The 18,653-nt window shown below is 43.3% G+C and overlaps 1 protein-coding gene across 2 annotated transcripts in view; it reads right to left on the bottom strand.

Moving 5' to 3' along the window:
- The window catches only part of Rmnd5a (required for meiotic nuclear division 5 homolog A), a 56,507-nt gene extending 38,650 nt beyond the window's left edge, over positions 1–17,857 (bottom strand). For both annotated transcript variants that reach the window (XM_029478384.1, XM_021164691.1), the window contains exons 1-2: positions 17,216–17,857; positions 4,580–4,722 (exon numbers count right to left, since the gene is read on the bottom strand). In XM_029478384.1, the coding sequence (XP_029334244.1) occupies positions 4,580–4,722; positions 17,216–17,357 (285 nt within the window). In that variant the 5' untranslated portion in view covers positions 17,358–17,857. The remainder of the gene's footprint in view (positions 1–4,579; positions 4,723–17,215) is intronic.
- Positions 17,858–18,653: the final 796 nt, after the last annotated feature.

Below are 18,653 nucleotides of genomic sequence, written 5' to 3' on the forward strand. Positions count from 1 at the left end.
AAGAAAGGAAGAAAGGAAGAAAGGAAGAAAGGAAGAAAGGAAGAAAGGAAGAAAGAAAGAAAGAAAGAAAGAAAGAAAGAAAGAAAGAAAGAAAGAAAATTAAAAGCAGTCCAACACACCATTTCTTTAAAAAAAAATAAGTGAATTAAATAAAAAAACAAGACAAAAAATTTTGACAAAATCAAAGGATTAAAATACTTTAATAGGTAACACATTAAAGTAAAAACTTCAATGTTTTATATTCACAATAATAAAAAGCTAGAAAATTCCTTCGATAATACAAACTTCTCTGCTTACATTTTCAGGAAAAAATAATAGTAAAAGGAAAAACAAAACAAAAAACCTTCTTAAATCATTAAGGGGAAAAATTTACTACTTAGGGCTTTAAAGATACACTAAACACTTTTCATTCATACCCACTTGTCAAACAAAACATCACAAGCGTATGAAACACACACTAGAAGTAACACAGGCTTTTGGAAGAAAGGATTTTAACCTCAACTGCGACTTTAAGCTACCATTCCTTTAAGTCTTCCAAGAAAGAAAGCAACGATTAACCTGAAGTTTCCAAAGCAAACTGGAATGACTTGGGTCTTGTTTGTACAAATACACATACACACCTAATAGATGATGCCTGCCTGGCTAGTCCTTTAAATGTTGCCTTTTTAGGGCTGGAGAGGTGGCTCAGCAGTTAAGACCACTGGCTGCTCTTTCAGAGGACCTGGGATCAATTCCCAGCATCTGGATTTCTGAGTTCCAACTGTCTGTTGGAACTACAGATAACTGTCTGTAGCTCCAATTTCAGGAGAGCTGGCACCTTAAGACATATATGCAGGCAAAACATTAATGCACATAAGATAAAGGCAAATAAATCTTTTTAAGTTCCTTTTCCCTTAAAGAAAGGTCATAATTTTTCTTCTACAGCTCTTTCAAAATCCTATGTTTTGAATCTGTAGAAATTACAAACTCATTCCAGTTCACAGGGCTGAAAGCTCTATATTTTACTTTAGACTGTTCATTGTTGATATGCTTTTTAAAACAACAAATACAGCCTGCTCCTAAGGAGGCAACTGTTTTTCTGGGAGGAGCAAGTATCCATAAAACAGCACTCACAGGCAACTAGACAGCATTCCAGTCTGCAGGTCGGTTGGCTTGCCTTGGTGTCCACAATCCATGGACCACAATGGTTTCGGCTTTATCCTGTTTACTTAACACCAATACCTGAATGTACCCCACCTTGGCCCTAAGTTTCCCAGAGCTTGCATACATTTGCCAAGTTCAAGTTAAATGTGTAGGACTTAGCAAGCTAGATGAGTCTTATGTAATAACAGCCTATATCGATTCCTCATATATACATGGAGCCTTTTCACAACATCTAGGAATATCCAGTCAGAAACTTCCTCTTTGGGCAACATAGTAGACACCAAAAATACACGGAGTATGTGCAGAAAGATGCCTGAAAATGAGCCCTACCACCAAGTACTTAAGTATTCACGAACTGTTGTAATTTCCTATGCTGGATGAAAAGAATCTTTGTAAGTAAAACCTAAGCTACTTTCCTAAAAAGTGTAAACACATTTCTGGAAGAAACTATTCTGTTTCTTTTAGAACTGTAGTTATTTGAAGACCTTGCAACTTCCAAGTACATGAAAAGATATCTCAAAACTGTGAGACTACATTAAATACCTAATAAGAAACATGTTTCAAATATCCTCTTCCATCCCAAGTCAGAATGTAAATTATTAACTATATATGTGTTCCCTAGACACCCATTCTCAAAGTGGTACTCAATTTAAACACCAGGTACACCTTACTACTTTGCTCAAAAAACTAGTCAAAATATCTGACAACCTGTAGAGATGTTTATAAAAACCTGCTGTATCTGGAGGAAGCCATGCACAGCATGTCAACTGCAGAAAGGGGTCTAAGAGCAAAAGAGAATTCTTATGATAATTATGGCAGGACAATAGAAACTGGTACTTAGCTGGAAGGTGGCATACACACAAACCTGAGATGACAGCTGAGACCATCCCCATTTAATCCAAGCAAGGGTTCTTGTCCCAGGTAAGACTGGCTGCCTTGGACATTAGCTCTTCTCACTGTAAAAATACTCGGGTCTGCTGCCCAGATGATGACTCCCTTAATTAAGGCAGAGAGCAGCAGGCCCAGTGATCCGGCAGGTCACCCAGGAACTTCCTAGGGTTCTCTGCCATCAGAACCACCAGTATGTTTTGGCCACAAAGATCTGAAGCTGATTCTTTTTTGTTTGTTTGTTTGGTTGGTTGGTTTTTTTGAGACAGGGTTTCTCTGTGTAGCCCTGGCTGTCCTGGAACTCACTCTGTAGCCCAGGCTAGGCTGGCCTCGAACTCAGAAATCCGCGCCTGCCTCTGCCTCCCAAGTGCTGGGATTAAAGGTATGCACCTTTGATGATCTGAAGCTTCTTAAGCAAATGCAATGGCTCTTCACCCGTAGATGATTTAAGACAAATACCCACTCCACATACATCAAAATAACCACTTTGGTGCCAAGATGGTTCTATTGTTCTGTCACCAGCCACTGCCCTTCTCCAAGACACTGCTACCTGCTGAGAGGCTGAACCTGCCTTCCTGAGAAATTCCTGACACAGCTAGCAACTGGCAACTAACACCTTGCTGCCAAACTAGTACTGTCAGCCTAATTGCTTACAGGCTGGTATCAGCATCAAGAGTGGATCGGCAGGACATGGGCTTTCCCCCTTTATAAGCACAGATTTTCAGTAAACATTGGGCTTTGATCAGCATTTGTCTTGGCCTCGTCTCTTCTCTCCCACTTTCTCTTACAGCTCTGGCCTCCCACTCAGGAACACAGGTCCTGTGGCCACAGGTGGCCACAGGTAGCGTCCGAACAGGGACCTGAGTACAGGTGGAGAGAACACTGTCTTGGTAGAGCTCTACAGCAAGATTAAGAAGAAGATGTATCTGGCACAGTAAGCAACACTTTGTATTCATGCTAGCGCTGGCTTTAAACTTCATCTTTTTGAAATTGTTGCTGTAGGTGCAAAAGGATACAGGCTAGACTAACCAGCATTGGCCCAACACTGGTCTGAAGGTGGTCTCATTCACAGTGGCAAGGTCTGAACCAGCCTGCTCAAGGCTGAGGGAGGCTACACTTCAGCCAACTGATAACTTCCCGTGCCACCGCCCCATGATGGTGTGATGCTAAGATTACTTCCACAGCCATGTTCACCCACATCAAGTTACCAAACAGGTTTCAAACTCCAAAGGTATTTCAGAGAATATTCACTGCATTCCCAGCATTTGCTTATGACTGCCCTCACTAACCCAAGACCATCACCCTGACGGGCTAATAAAACTTCCCTAAGTCATACAGTCCCCAAAGGCCCTGCCACTTGCAGTCCTGTGGTACCACACCTACCAGCAAATGTATCTCTTTAGAAGCTGTCCTGATTTAAACACCTGTAAGCCTAGCCTTTCAATACTTTTACACCACAGGGTAACTTCTAACAGTGGGGCTGCTCTTGTGTTTCTTGGACGCTCCAGATTACAGCAGCTTCTACCATCTATGTTGCGCCACCATCACTGAACATACGGGGGAAGTGGCTCAGGTCGGTTCAGGAGGTATGTTTGCTATAAAGAGCTCTCCACCAAAAGTCTGCCTCTTCTTTCAAAAGTTTACAACATATAAACAGAGATGGTCATGGCCAGTCACACTCCCTAATAAATGGAGTAGTCAGAGACATCAGACCAGAAAACTTGGCCGCTCCTCTTAAACTCCATTCGGTCGGTGAATCCCATGGGAAAAACAGCTTCAGTGCTAAAAATGGAAAGTGCTTATGAGTCAATCACTTAGTGAAGGATGGCTTATTAAAAACTATCACTAGGAAAAAAAAATCACTTATCAAAAATGGCTTGCCTAGCTCCCTAACAACCAAGTCACTCACCTGAATGGAAGACAACACTAAAGAAAAGCAACCAGCCTGCCTACAGAACACAAGAGTCAGGGTGAGGCGAGAGGGACACACATAGGGTGTTAGTCTAACCATCCCACAACAGTCCCGGGGCATAGCCAGGGACTCACTTAGGAAGCAACAACTTATTCCTATAAACAAACTCCCACACAGTGGCTCACAACTTCTCTGCAACTATATTCACCAGGACTCTAGCCATAAAAGCAAATGGAAGAGTAAAGCTACAAAGGCAAGAATTGTATGGCTTTATTTTTATTTTTGTTTCTCAAACAGCAACAGGGAACTTTAACAAGGATAACACAGTAAACAAAAGACCTGTAAAAGTTATCCTAAGCAACGAAGAAAGAAAGGAATGGCAAAAGTACTTTAAGAGAGAACAAGGTATCAAGATGCTGGTAAAGGAAGAATGTTAGAAACGCAAAGGCTCCTCTGTGGCTGGTGAGTGGCTCTTGATGACCTGAGTTCAATCCCAGGGACCCACGTGGTAGAAAAAGAAAATGAACTTTCAAGTTGTCTTCTGATCTTCATCTGCATGCTCACACATACACACAAGCATATAGCAAGTAACTAAAAGGAAATTAAAAACAAAAAACAATGTCTTCAATTCCATACCTTATCAATGGCTTTTCCAACTCGAGAAACACTACTATGGATGTCTTTGTGGTCAGAGGCCAACTTCTGGACAGTGTCCTTTATTCTTTTGCAGCACTGTGTCAGAACAAGTGAAAGTGTCCCTGATAATTCAGCATCTTGACCTATTTAAAAAGAGAGAGAGAGAAAGAAAAAAATACTGGTGACTCACTAAAGCAAACTCCACAATGACAGGAAGAAAAACGAAGGAAAACCAGTATCTTCCTTGAAGCACATGGCCACAGTTACAGATGTTATTTTTCAAGTGTACACTAAGAAATAACTGGATTTATTTATTTTTAGAAATTAAAAAATAAAATTTTATTATGAAACAAACTATTTCCACAATATCCTTACCACAGACTGTGAACTATACCATCAGGCAGTTATCATATCCATGTCTAGTGACTCCACTATGGGGCAGGTGACAGCAGTTAAACAGCAGTCAACAACCCTTGCCCCAAGACTTACTTTCCGTTGCAAGACAGATACCACAATAAGGCAAATGAGACAGTATGGGAAAGATCACTGCTGTAAGGAAAGTGGGGGGAGACAGAGGTGTGTGGGATAATCAACTGCAAAAACAAAATGATGAACAACAGACATGGTAGATGTGAGTAAATGACATAACTAGCTACCCTGGGAGGAGAGGGCGCATTCCAAAAGGCAACAACAGAAGTCTGTCCTATTGCAGGTGTATGGTAGATAATGCCTACAACCTCAGTTAAAGCAAGAGACAAGGACCCTGAGGCCAACCTGAGCAGCCTTGCACAGAATACACACACCTAGAATATTGACAGCATAGTGAAGAAGAGGCTAGTGTGTCTAACAGCAACTTCTGGCTGGGGAAATAGCAGGAAACAGGTCTAAGAGACAACGGGCTCCTGGGCTCTGTAGGTTCTTTTTTGTGCTGTAAAGACTAGTTTTTACTATGAGTGACAGAAGGAAGGAGCCACTACACTGTTTGAAGCAGAGCAAGTACCTACTGATATTTTAATATGACCACTCTGATGGACAAGAAAAGGGCAAGAACAGACTCAGGACAGCGAGGTGGGCAACTGTGGCAACAGCCCACTTGACAGCTGACAGCCTAGTACACTCTGACTGGCCTGAGGAAGGGAAAGCCTCACACTTGCCTCCAAGTTTCATACTGAGCCAAAGATGGTGTTGCCTACAAGTAAGATGAAACAAAGATGTGCACATCAGAGGGCCAGGAAAGAGAGAGGTTAAACTGGTACTTAACTAAACTGGAGATGCTGACCAGTGCACACATGGGAGACAGCTACATATGCAGGCCTGGAGGTCAAGATCAGAAGCACATACCTGTAACCCCACTGTAGGGAGTCAGAGGCTGAAAAGTCACTGGTGGTTGCTGGCCACAGTGTTACTAAATCAGTGAGCTCCAAGTTCAGAGACCTGAGACAGTCACGCACTACATAAAGATGTTCAATAACAATGGGCCACCTATATGATGATGCGTAAGAGGCTGTGCCATCTAGGTGTGTAAGTACGTGACAATCTTCACACAACACTGAAAACTCGTTAATGGCAATTCTCATAACACATTCCTGCACTTAAGCAAAGCCTTCCTATCTGGAAACTCAAAAAACTATTTATTGTGGAATCACCTGAAGAAAAGCCATGTTCCGAGAGGATCTACTAATGCAGTTTCAAATGTACTCAGTATAAAGTAGCCAGAGGCAAAAACAGGCTTGAAAATCATTAAAATGACCAGACTGACTGAGACAAGATCAAACTTCTAAGTTCTAAAGGGGAACTTATTGTTTTCCTAAACTTTCTATGAAAACACAACCTGCTTCTAGAACCTTCCTGTGAAACAAATCTAATTAACTTACTTCCTAGATATAAATGAAATAATAACACAACCATCTTTAATCTTTACTGTATGTAACTAAATCGGAGCTCAGGCTGGCCACTTTTTACCCAGGATAAAGTCTGTGTTCACTGTGTCTTTAAATGTGATAGAGCCCCTGGACCCCACATGAATGCACAACCGAGGAGATAATGCCAGCGTGGGCAGTGACAAGTACATTATAAGGTCCCATCTAACTTGACTTGATTAAATGACCATGAGCATTAATTAGAATGTTAAAACCAAGTACTCAACCATCACACACAACAGCTAAGTTAAAAATCTTTTCTGTAATTGTAGGGATATAACTCAGTGATGGGGCACTTGCCTAGCATGTAGGATTCCCAGTACAACAGGGAGGAGGACACTTTAAACCTAACAGAATAGCACATTTAAAAACAAATGATATTATTATTATTATTTTGTTGTCACTGTTGTTGCAGTAGTAGTATTTTAGAAAAGGTCTCACTCTGCAGACCAAACTAGCCACCCATGAATTCGGTGAGCTTCCTACCTCAGATTCCCCATGCTGCTATTAGGAATGAGCCACCACACCTGGCTAGCCCCTTCTGTTTCAGAAAGAGTTTAAGTATACTATTTTCAGAAATGTAAATCAGTGACTCCTCCAAAACCAGACATTCACCAGACTAGACTAGCCCCTAACTGAGGTGACATGGTTTTTGTGATGCCTGGCTAGGAGTCCAGGTCTACCTGCCAGCTTCTGTGCCTGGTCATTTCAGGATTTATGTCCATTAGTTTCACAGAAACACTATGTTACAAAAATGTCTGTTTCATTAGCATCCTCTGCTTCCCAATCAGGGTGTGTTACACTTTGTTATAATACCTGTCTATCATTCCCAAGAAACTAACTGAAGCTCGGTATCCAATCCCTAACAGTTAACTACAGTGACTGGTATATAACAGCACTCGGTAACTTGTGTTGGTGGTGGTGAAGGCAGTTTTCTTGTTTTGCTTTTTACAGGGTCTTGTTTTATATCCCAGACTGCCCCTAAACTCACATTCCTCCTGATCCCATCTCCAAAATACTAGGATTATAAGGTGTGTATCACAACACCAGGCTCAATAATCCTTTACAAAATGAATATAAAAATAATAGATGTTGCACAATATTCTTGATTGCAAGTCCAGCATAGGAAGCTGATATTACCAACATACTCTAAAACTGCCAGCAGTGTCACAAACAGCAGCTTGTGGATTTCCTGGCTCCTTGCAGAATTTAGTGTCTCCTACATAACAGCACTCTGGCCTACACATTCCAAATGCCAGCATAAGCCCAGAAATAATAGTACAGTACCCCCTTTCCCAGAACCTTCATATGCATGCGCATACACAGTCCTTCTCTTTCCTCCCACTACCTCCCCTAGACTATTATACTAGCCTATGTGTGCACATACTCTTATTTTCAAATATGGCACAGTAAGTCCTTTTGCTCCCCTTCCATCCTAAGTTCTTTCTCTCTTCTATGACCACACAGCAGGAATACACAGGTTTGTATTCTGACACAAGTCACTTTTGAGTTAGCATCTTCATTATCCTAAGTTGTGTTAAAGATAGAGACACCCATCTCAATGTCTGTTTATCAGAGTGCATCCCAGCATGGTGAGATAGTTTGTAATGGTGCTTGCTGCCAAGCCTGAGGACTCTGATCCCCAGAACTCCCAAAAGGGGGAAAAGACTGACTACACAAAGCTGTCCTCTGACCTCAACACATGTACACACATGCACACAAAGAAATAATTCTTCAGCTGGGTGGTGGTGGTGCACGCCTTTAATCCCAGCACTTGGGAGGCAGAGGCAGGTGGATTTCTGAGTTCAAGGCCAGCCTGGTCTACAAAGTGAGTTCCAGGACAGCCAGGGCTACACAGAGAAACCCTGTCTCCAACCTCCCCCACCCCCAAAAAAAAAGAAAAGAATTCTTCAGAAAGTACACAGCAGAGTAATTATCTTCAAAGAAATATCTCACAAAGCTAAAACTATAAAATTTCTAGTTATAGCCTGGCTTTGATAAACCACCAATGCATTTTTAGTACTTTCTACCCTTTATTTGTTCTGTATTTTTCCTTACTCAGCACAGAGCTAAGAAACCCACGTGGCCAACTGTGGCAATATTCACTTACATTTTGACCCACCTAAATTCAATTGAGTCAAAGATAGTGAAACTGACAACTAAATTCCAACCCAGTGTTTGAACTTCCAAATTTGTCTGGTGTTTATTTTCAAATGGGGTGGAGGGTGATGCACAAGCATACACTGTAAACAAAATATACCATTGTTAAAGCCACAGCTGGCAGTGAGCAGCATCCAAACGCAGAAGATTGAAGCATCTGCCTGTCAGCTGACAATCGTAGTTCTAACTAGGTCTCTAAAAAGGAGCTTAAAGGTACCAATGCATCATCATGTACAGGCTTCCTAGCAGTCATATGAGACAGGGCCCTCTACAGTGGAGAACATTATAAAGCCAGTCAAAAAAAACACACACACACACACGAAAGTACCCAAGAAAATTATGATTCAGATTTTCAAAGTCTAAAATCTACCACCTAAGATAAAAATATTTTGGTAAAAATGAACTGTCAGATTTCCTAGAAATCACAGACCCTATTTATATATTTTTATGAATATGCTAGAGGCAAAAAAATTAGTTTATAAACATATACTGCATTTGAGCTCTCCTGAGTTATTCACTTTCACAAAATGGACAGAGATCTTAACAGAATAGAGAAAACAAACTAGGAAAAAAGTTATAATGCAAAAAAATAAAAGTCCATTTAGAAAACATAATCCTAACTACACCTAAATAAAAACTCAGATCTTGTAAATCTGTATTCCAGAATTCAGTGAGAATAGTTCCTAAAGATGAGAACAAAATAAACCAACAAGTGCACAGTGTTGGAACATAAGGGTACTTGCCTAACACACATAAACCGTTAGGTCCAATCCCAAGCACAGGGATGGGAATGCATGCACTTGTGATCCCAGCACTGAAGTGTAGGTGGGGGAATGAAGGATGCTCAGATGTTTATGGTCATCCTAGGCTACCTACAGCAAGCTCCAGCCCAGATTAATAGATTGATAGACAGAGTGATTCATTCTTAGAGCTCGAATTCAAACAAGTCAAAAGAATATTAGGTATCAGTAATAAGACTAGAGGGAGATATTTTTATAACCCACTCTTTTATTAGAGTCCTTTTTTCCTTTGAAACCATTTATTTTTGTTTGTTTGTTTTCAAGACAGGTCTCACTATGTAGCTCTGGCTATCTTGGAACTCACTAAGTAGATGAGGGTGGCCTTGACTGCATTCAAATGCTGGGATTAAAGTTGTATGTACCACTATTCCCAGTTTAGAATCTTAATAGTTAATGATAAAAATGAAACCAAAAATGTCAAAAGCAGGGGAGAAATGAAGACATTTGGATTCAATTAACATTTGAGTGTCAAAGCCTTGGCCAGCAGTGTTCCCTCATGTTACCAGTTCCTAGAGAAAAGACATTAGGACTTAAAACCAACTCTTAAAAAGTCACCACCTGTCAGAGTGAACATGGATCTCCTTGAAAAGTATTAAAACAGAAACTTGAAAAGCTAAGCCTAATGTTAAAAATAACAAAGAACTATTTCATAGCATTAACAACCTAAGCGTGGCCAAGGAGAGCAACTTTAAGGCCTATGCTATAGCTGTTCAATAGATAAGTTTTCAGACCTCACCCAGAGGAAGGGGCCACACTCATCAGATTTACTCAAGATTAGCAAATGTATAAAGAAAGCATTTTAGTGTTCAAGCAGTGAAGTCACAGATGAGTATTCTGAGGCAGGGGCATTATTAAAGACCACTACATCAAATTGCAAGCCTAGTATATCAAGCAGGAAACCTGAAACAATCAAGTTTGTATTTAAAGGCTCAACTGCATGGTACAGACAACAGTGTCCTGGAAGCAGAGAACTAACCAATGACCGTCACTGGTGGGGGTAGAGGACTTCAAAGCACCCATGATGAGAACTACAGAGAAAATAAGGAGAAATGCAGGTACATGTTTTCAAATGTCTTCTAGATGGTCTTTATTTTTAAAGACCCCATATTCAAAATACAGACACTTAATCTCTAAGTGTCTCAAAACTGAATGATTGAACCCAATGTAACTTTTAAATCTGGATTTCATATTTAAAAAAAAGATCAAACTAACATTTTTTTCCTCCCACTTTTCCAAGCTTGTTTTTCTCTTGGTTCCATAATTCTCCCTTTCACTCCTGCTTAAATGCTTGGATTTACCTTTGATTTTTCCAACCTTTACCCGACTCTGCCCAACTCCATCCATCCTTGCACAAGTCCCAGTCACTCTCAAAGATCCCTTAGGAAGCCACATTTCCACCACTATGGCTCAAGAACAGGCCCAAACTTCATCTTGAGGGCTGTGAGCAAAAGGCCTCCAATCACCACCCCACCCTGTCCTTACTAAAATGTCACCTCGAGACTCAATGTCAGTCTTCCTGGTGTCCATGAGTTTATGGAATGTTTCCAATTCTAATGCTTGTCTCCCACTCTCTCCCCATCTCCCTTTCTGTACCTTTGTTCTTGCCACCCTCTCCCAGTTCTTCATCGTTTCCCTGCTTCCCACATCTCCACCTGTTATTAAACCCTACCACAGGTAGGCAGCACCCAATTCTAAACCAGACTTTTTTCTCTACTATGATCACCTCGATGGTCTTCATTACAAGGCACTGTTCCTGTTAAAGTTCATGCCAGTCTCCATGTCCCTAATAACATACAAAGTTCATAGATACTTGTCCTTTGTAACTTTTCTAAAACAAGCTATATCTGGATATTTCTGGAATAGCCCCTGAGCAGTGGTATTATCCAGAATTAGAAGACACCTAAGAGATAATCTTAGAAATGTCTTTATATTTACTACATGGCATCAAAGCCATGTCAAACAAATCCAAAGGTGCATGAAGTAAGATCCACTTAAGCTCACAGACAAGATCACTTTAAACAGCTCAGTATTTACTATTGTATGAACACAGGCTACAAGACTAAAGCCAGACAGGAAAGGTCAGGCTAGTCACCAGTGCGCCTCTGGGAACACAATGGCTGGTTTAACTCGGGTTCTTCATTTTCAACAACATATGCTATGGGCAATGTGCCCTTCCCAGGCTCTTCAAGCTCTTCCTCTGCCTGATACAGGCAGGATGAGCAGAACTCAAGGTGACCAGAAATACGAAACAAGAAAGTAATGTTGGGAAATGTTGCTAGACATGTTCCTGTCTTTTGAGCTAGATCAGTCATCTTCCCCTCTAAATGGGGAAAACTGAAAATGCAAGTAACCATGGAAAGCATTACTGATGGAGGACAAGGCTTCCTGATGTCACCTCCTGTGGCTCAGATGCCAGCCTTGCTTAACTGGAGCCTAGTCAGTCATGTTTAAAAAATCTACTTTAATTAAAATTGCCATGCCACTTGAAACCCAAAGAATACTGGATAACACACACATCTAAATGAGCAATGTTCCATACAACAAAGAATTGTCCCCTCCAGGAGCCTAGTCAGGAATGGGCTAACGAAAGTTAAATCCACTTTTAAGTCCAACTGGAAACACACTGACCTTTTATTTTCCTGCTTAAAATAGCCTACGTAGCTTGGCAACCCATCTATTAGGCTTTTACTGTGCTTGAACAATGGTATAGCCATCCACCCAAACTTTTATTTATGATCCACTCACAAGCTATTTTCCACACTAGGTGTTTATTGTAGACCACACTGTACTCAATTCAAAGCTCAAAAGTCTTTCTTCTCTCAAGAGTATCTTCGAGCATTTAGCACAATTTCAACAAATGGGGCCTGGTTATGTGATCTCACCGAGTTAGCTAACCTTACTTGGTCTTTATGAGTTTACCAGGCCCTAACTGATTCCTTCTACTTGTATACTTGACATAGGCAGGTCACACTTAGCACACAATACTTCTCTATATACACATATGCATATTTTTCAACATGTATTTGTAATACATACAACCCAGTTTCTAGACTGGAAGCTATCTATGCATATTCAATCTTCAACCATTGGTTTCTCTCTATTAACACAATAGTGTATTAGACCTAAATAGTATGCATTTAGACCTCAGTGATCTAAATATGAATTTTAAATATTACCTGCATATTTTTTATACTCACTTGTCTAATTAGCTTCACATGTGCAGGCTCGAGCACACACAATAAATGAATACATGAAAAAAATTGTTTAAGGTGCTTTTATGTGTTCATAACTCCACACACAAAGTCTTTAACCAATTCAGGAATTGTAATGATAGTTAAGTGTAAATACACAGCCAATGACATTTTAAAAGGTGACACATGACCATATTGCCCCCATTTTTGAGGTATTAGGCAAGAAATCTACTAGTGAGCCCCCCCTTTTTTTTTTTTTTTTTTTTTTTAATGGAAACTAGCATCTCCTCCTGTCAGGTAATAAGGAGGCTCTGGACAGTGGTGAAGCTTGTTCCCAGGAAGCTTTTTTTTAGATTTAAACTATCTGCATTTATTACCTACTCAAAATAAATACAATTAAAATTAAAAAAAAAAAAAAAAAAAAGCAAGCAAGAGAACTTCTTTCAAGTGCCGGGGATAAACAGTGGTCAACAGCTTGCCTAGTGTTCATAACTGGGTTTGATAACCAGTACAGCCAAAACCCTTATAGTACTAGTATAAAAGTAACCAAAAATTTAATATGGCACATCCTTTAACTCTATAATTTCCCCAACTATACTTTAAGCATATTGTGAAACTGTTAACAAAATTATTAAAAAAAAAAAAAACTGTTTCAGTCTCTTTTTTTTTTATTCTTCTTCTACCACAAAACATTAACATTTTTTTATTGTACTTTCCAATAGAAAAGTATGAAAGGGGGAAGGAGGAGCAGAGTCTTCATGAGCCAGGTCACTAAAACCAACGCGTGCTTTGCAAAGTTTATTATACCTGATATCCAGTCTATGACCTCAGTACCAGTGTCTGGATCTGAGCTTCAATCTACTGACGTAAACCCTCAAGCACATGTGAAAATTGAGTGCACATACAGGAATGAGTAAGGCATCACCCACATTAGACCAAGAGCATCCTGGAAAGGATCCCCAGGCAACAGCAACCATGATGATCTACAGCCAATTTCTCTCTTCTGGGAAAACTTCCACTGAAAGGTGGGCACAACTCTGTCTGGAATGCACCCTCTCCTTTCAGTTGGGGAGTTAATGAGAGTGAACTTCTTTTTTTTTTCTTTTTTTTTTTTTTTGGTTTTTCGAGACAGAGAGTGAACTTCAAAATAATTCAGGCTAAGCCGCAGAGCTCAATACAATTCTTGAACATCTGACAAGGTAGGTTAAAGAGTGGTCTCAGACCAACATACTGGTCCCTGTTTTCTATTCGCCATGAATAACCCTGTCTATCCCTCCCACCTTGGGCACCCCACTGAGGCCCAGCCTCCTGCTTCTGTGCCGGATCCAAGGCAACAAAGAGACCAAAGAGACGCATCTGGTATCAGGCTCCGCATAAAGTAATGACTCAGTTCAGCCAGATTTCTCTAAGCTCTCCCTAGCCTCGGCGGCTGCCCCTTCACACTCCTATTACCACCTTAGCTGCCCTAGAACCACCCACACTCAAAGCCTGCATTTCCTTCTTATATGTCAACAGTATTCCTCTAGCAGACACTGGAACTTCAGTTAAAAAAAAGAAAGAAAGAAAAAAAATGCCCATCCCATTTCCAAGTGGAAGAACTAGGGATGGATAAAGTGACAGCATAACTAATCCAACCAAATGCGAGTGACTATCCACATCACCCTTATTCTCTTCAAGTATGTGCATTAAGAAAGCTACATTTTAAAAAGACACAGCTAATAGAGAAATTTCACATGGAACAATTTCGGGTTACAGAGAGGTCATTTCGAGCTGGCTGGACAGTTCCAGGTCAGCCCTAGGGTGGTGTTTATAACCTGGAGGAAGGATGCGACACAGTGGGTGAACTTACAACCATCTAGCTGTGTTCATTTAATATAGTTGTCTGTGATCCCTTTTACCTCAGACTTCTCACTACAGACTCAAGTAAACCTAAGAAATTATAGCTTTTTAAAATTGGACTGATTTCCCACTTCTGGTAAAAAGATGCTTCTGCACCATGAAGTCACCTTTCAGTATGCTACAGCGACTGTCCTCTATCCTATCTGGCAGGTGATGTTTACAGACTCCAAGGTTCTACTTTACTCATTCTCCTCTCCCAGGAATATTACCTACCACTCATAATAAGAGCCTAGAGCCCTGACAGAAGCCCAATAGAGCCCCTCCCTCAGATCAGAGCAGCTACCAGATTACTTGCCCAGAAAGCACATTCCAAGCCTTAAAGTAGGGCGGTAAACTCTGCTTTCAGCAGGCACACCTTTGAAAGGAGCAGGTTTAAGATTCAATATAATATCCACTGCACGTCACCTGCTTGAAACTCTAACTTAGAAATTAGTTGCTTCAAGAAACCCGCAATCATTTCTGAGTTCGAGGCCAGCCTGGTCTACAAAGTGAGTTCCAGGACAGCCAGGGCTACACAGAGAAACCCTGTCTCGAAAAACCAAAAAAAAAAAAAAAAAAGAAACTTGCAATCAAATACCAAAGCATGTTTATCTTCACTCAAAAGAAACAAAATAAGACTGCCTTAAAAACCTGACCTAAGCCGGGCGTGGTGGCGCACGCCTTTAATCCCAGCACTCGGGAGGCAGAGGCAGGTGGATTTCTGAGTTCGAGGCCAGCCTGGTCTACAAAGTGAGTTCCAGGACAGCCAGGGCTACACAGAGAAACCCTGTCTCGAAAAACCAAAAAAAAAAAAAAAAAAAACCTGACCTAATATTGTATGGATTTCTTTCACGGTTAACTACTTTTCATTACTTAATTCTATTCAACTGATTAAAGGAAAATAACAGATGCCATAGAGGCTTTTGTTACACAGGAACGTTTAAAAAAAAGAGGCTGCCAATCAAGAGAACAAGCCCCACTATGTGTTATAACAGCATGGTATATATACCGTGCCTACTACCCCTCATACCACAGGCTTTGTGAAACGTTCCCTTACTAGCAAAGAGGCCTAAAATCCCTGACCTGGCATTTTTTACAATCATTTTAACCATTTGGAACTGACTGCAACTTCCCTAACACAAACCTCACCACCACTTCTCCTCTTCCATACTCACTCTTCTGGAAAGGACTCTGTTCTCTATCTTTTCTCTCTCAAGTAACCCCTCAATCTCTGATCTGGTCCCCCAAAAGGGAGCATTCCTTCTGCCTCTCCAGGTGTAGGCCCTATGTTCATTATCTTCCCCTACTGGCTTTCCCCTTTTCGGTCAAAAGACAAAGATGTCCTCTGGGAAAGGGGGGTGTCTTTAAGCCCTGAGCTAGGACCACCTTGGATTGACTGCCTTCCACTTCAGTATGCACTATTTTTTTCTTAGCCTGAAATAATCTGGTTTGTCCACAAAATGTCAAGTACCAGCTAAGCAGCTCTCTTTTTATCCTTTTCTGCCCTTTTCATTTCTGCTCTACTTTGGTTGTGTTTAGAGCCGAAGATCTTTTCATCTCACATCCTATGATCTCCACTGTCCTTCTAGAAATATCTGAAAACACAGAGGGGCACACTGGGAATCCCAACACTAGAAAGATGAAGACAAGATTATAAATTCAAAGCTGGCTTGAGCCTCACATATATTCAAACCCTTGAACTTCATCTCATGAATCAAAATTCAACAGATTTTTTCACACCCCACCTTATTCTGTTAGTATCAAGTATACCATCACCATCAATTCAGTCAAATAATCTTTTCGCATGAAGCCATCAACATGTTTTGCATATATACAGCGTTCCAAGTGACAGCTGTGTCACAAGTTGTCAGACTCCTTTACCAGGGAGGAGCAGTCACCCACAACTGAAATGTTTGGGAAATAAAGGTGTAGAGGAAAGGAGAGGAGAGAGGCAGGGCTAACACTGCCTTAATCTCACCTGCTACATCCGCATTTCTCCCTGACTAATAAATATCTCTTTAATTTCTGTTCAGCCCACAAACTGACAAGGGCCCGGCCTCTTGAGTAAATCCATAATATTACAAGTCCTTTACCTCTCATTCAGAAAGAGTCAGCATTGTGGCTCCAAAGTACCAGACCTTTAATGTTATTTTTAAAACACAAAACTCTTTCTCAGAGTTAGTCTTGGCATCTGTGGTACAAGATGTAGGGCCACTGATGAAATAACCTAGGCAAAACACCTTCTACGGAAAAGCTGTTTTCTGAAAGGATTATTAACAAGTACAAACTGGACCAGGTAAGTCAAGTAACTAGCAACTCGACATCTGCCCGGTCCGACTGTACAGAGGCTACAGCAGGGGCGCTGAATGGTTTAAATCGGCCGGCTTCCTAGGAAGAGTTTAGAAGAGCTGCCTGCCCACATCAGTCCAACTCTGAAGTTGCAGCAGCGGATGATGTGGAAACCAACCCACAGCTAAGAACGTTCAACTAAGAACCATCAGGGTTGGAAAAGTCTGCGAGGCCGAAAATTAGACAAAGTCCTGCGCAGACCCTCGTTATCACTCGCACACCTGCGGCCCTCAAGACCCCCAGCCCCGCCCCAGGCCACCGTGTTTCCGGGCGGGTCGCCGCGGCCTGGGGACCAGCAGACGCAGCGCAGGGCCCCGACCCCCGCGCGCCCGCCCTCACCGTGGCTCTGCAGGATCTCGTGCTTGAGGCCGCCGGTGTAGTCGATGAGCTCCTCCAGGCCCCGCTCGCACAGCTGCCCGTAGCCCGAGAACTTGTGCAGCACCTTCTCCAGCTCGCGCTCCACCGTCACGCACTGATCCATGCCGGAGACCGCGGCGCTCGGCTCCCCGGCGCCCAGGATTCCGCAGTGGTTCGGCCCGGGCCCTACCGAGGCCGCGTCCTGCTCCTCCTCCCCCAAGGCGGCGGGCGGGCGGCGCGGGAGGCGAAGGCAAGGCGGGCGCGCTAGCCGCGGCGCCGGGGGAGCCCCGCGCAGCCTGTGCCCGCCCGCCCCATGGCGCCCCGGCCCCGCCGCTCGCGCTCGCTCGCCCGCCCTACTCGGCGCCCCGTCTCGCCCCCGGCCCCCCTGGCTCGCCGCGTTCGGCCGCCCCTCGGCGGCGCCGCCGATTGTTTTTGTTTTCACGGGAACCGGCCGATGACCTGGTTCTCCCGGGCGGCACCAAGAGCCGCGGCCCGGGAGGGGGTCGAGCCTCCCTCAGGAGCGGAGGAGGCGGCGCGGGCCGTACCAAGCGCGGACTCGGCGAGGGGTGGGGGGGGAAAGCAGCGAGTGAGCGCGGGCGGAGGGCGCGCCGGCGTTCTGAAGGTGTGGGCCGTACCACGCGGGAGGCCGTGAGGGAGCGCGGCGAGGGCGGGGCGAGGGCGGGGCGAGGGCGGGGCGAGCGGCGCAATTGGCCCGCGCAGCTGAACAGGGAACTTTAGCGGTAGCGTCAACTACGCAGCCGGTAAACAAGAGGGTGGAAACCGTCCCCGGATGCTCCGCCCAGAAGCAGAAGAGTGACCAATCGACGCGGGGGTTAGGAACGAGACAAACGTCCTCCAATCCTGGGCCGAGGCGTAAAACTTCAGCCAATCCAGACAGAGGAGCCAAACCAATGCGCTTGCTGTTGGAGGGGGGTGGCTTGAAGAACGGAGCTTGGCGCTTCTACTGGGAAGCCGCGAGGGGAAACATGACAGCAATCAACTGGGCTGTTTTCTCCAGGACTTCGCCCTGATTGCAATTTGTGTTATCTCCGCGTGGGATTTTGGCCAGAGTTTCGGCTGAGAGGCCCACCTCCGGGGCCAAAGGATGTCTGTCTGGCCGCCTAGTGGCGGAGGGCCCGGGCGGGGTCACTCACCCGATGGATGGTGGTAGCTCTTAGAGGGATGGCCCGCGCCCAGCGTTGGCTCGTTCTTGGCGCCCCTCGGCCTGCAAGTGGCCTTCCCTGTCGCCTTGTCCACGTGCTGAGCATCTTGGCGGCGGTCACGAACACGCGTGGGCGAGCTGAACAACCTGGCCCTTGCTCCTTGCCCTTACCTTGGCGCAGGGCTTTTGACCTGGTTTACCACGGGGTTCTGGCCTTGGCCTGTGCCCTCTTGCTCACCAGGCTTCTACCCTACTAGC

Source organism: Mus caroli, chromosome 6 (genome assembly GCF_900094665.2).
Source record: "Mus caroli chromosome 6, CAROLI_EIJ_v1.1, whole genome shotgun sequence".
NCBI classification, from domain to species: Eukaryota; Metazoa; Chordata; class Mammalia; order Rodentia; family Muridae; genus Mus; species Mus caroli.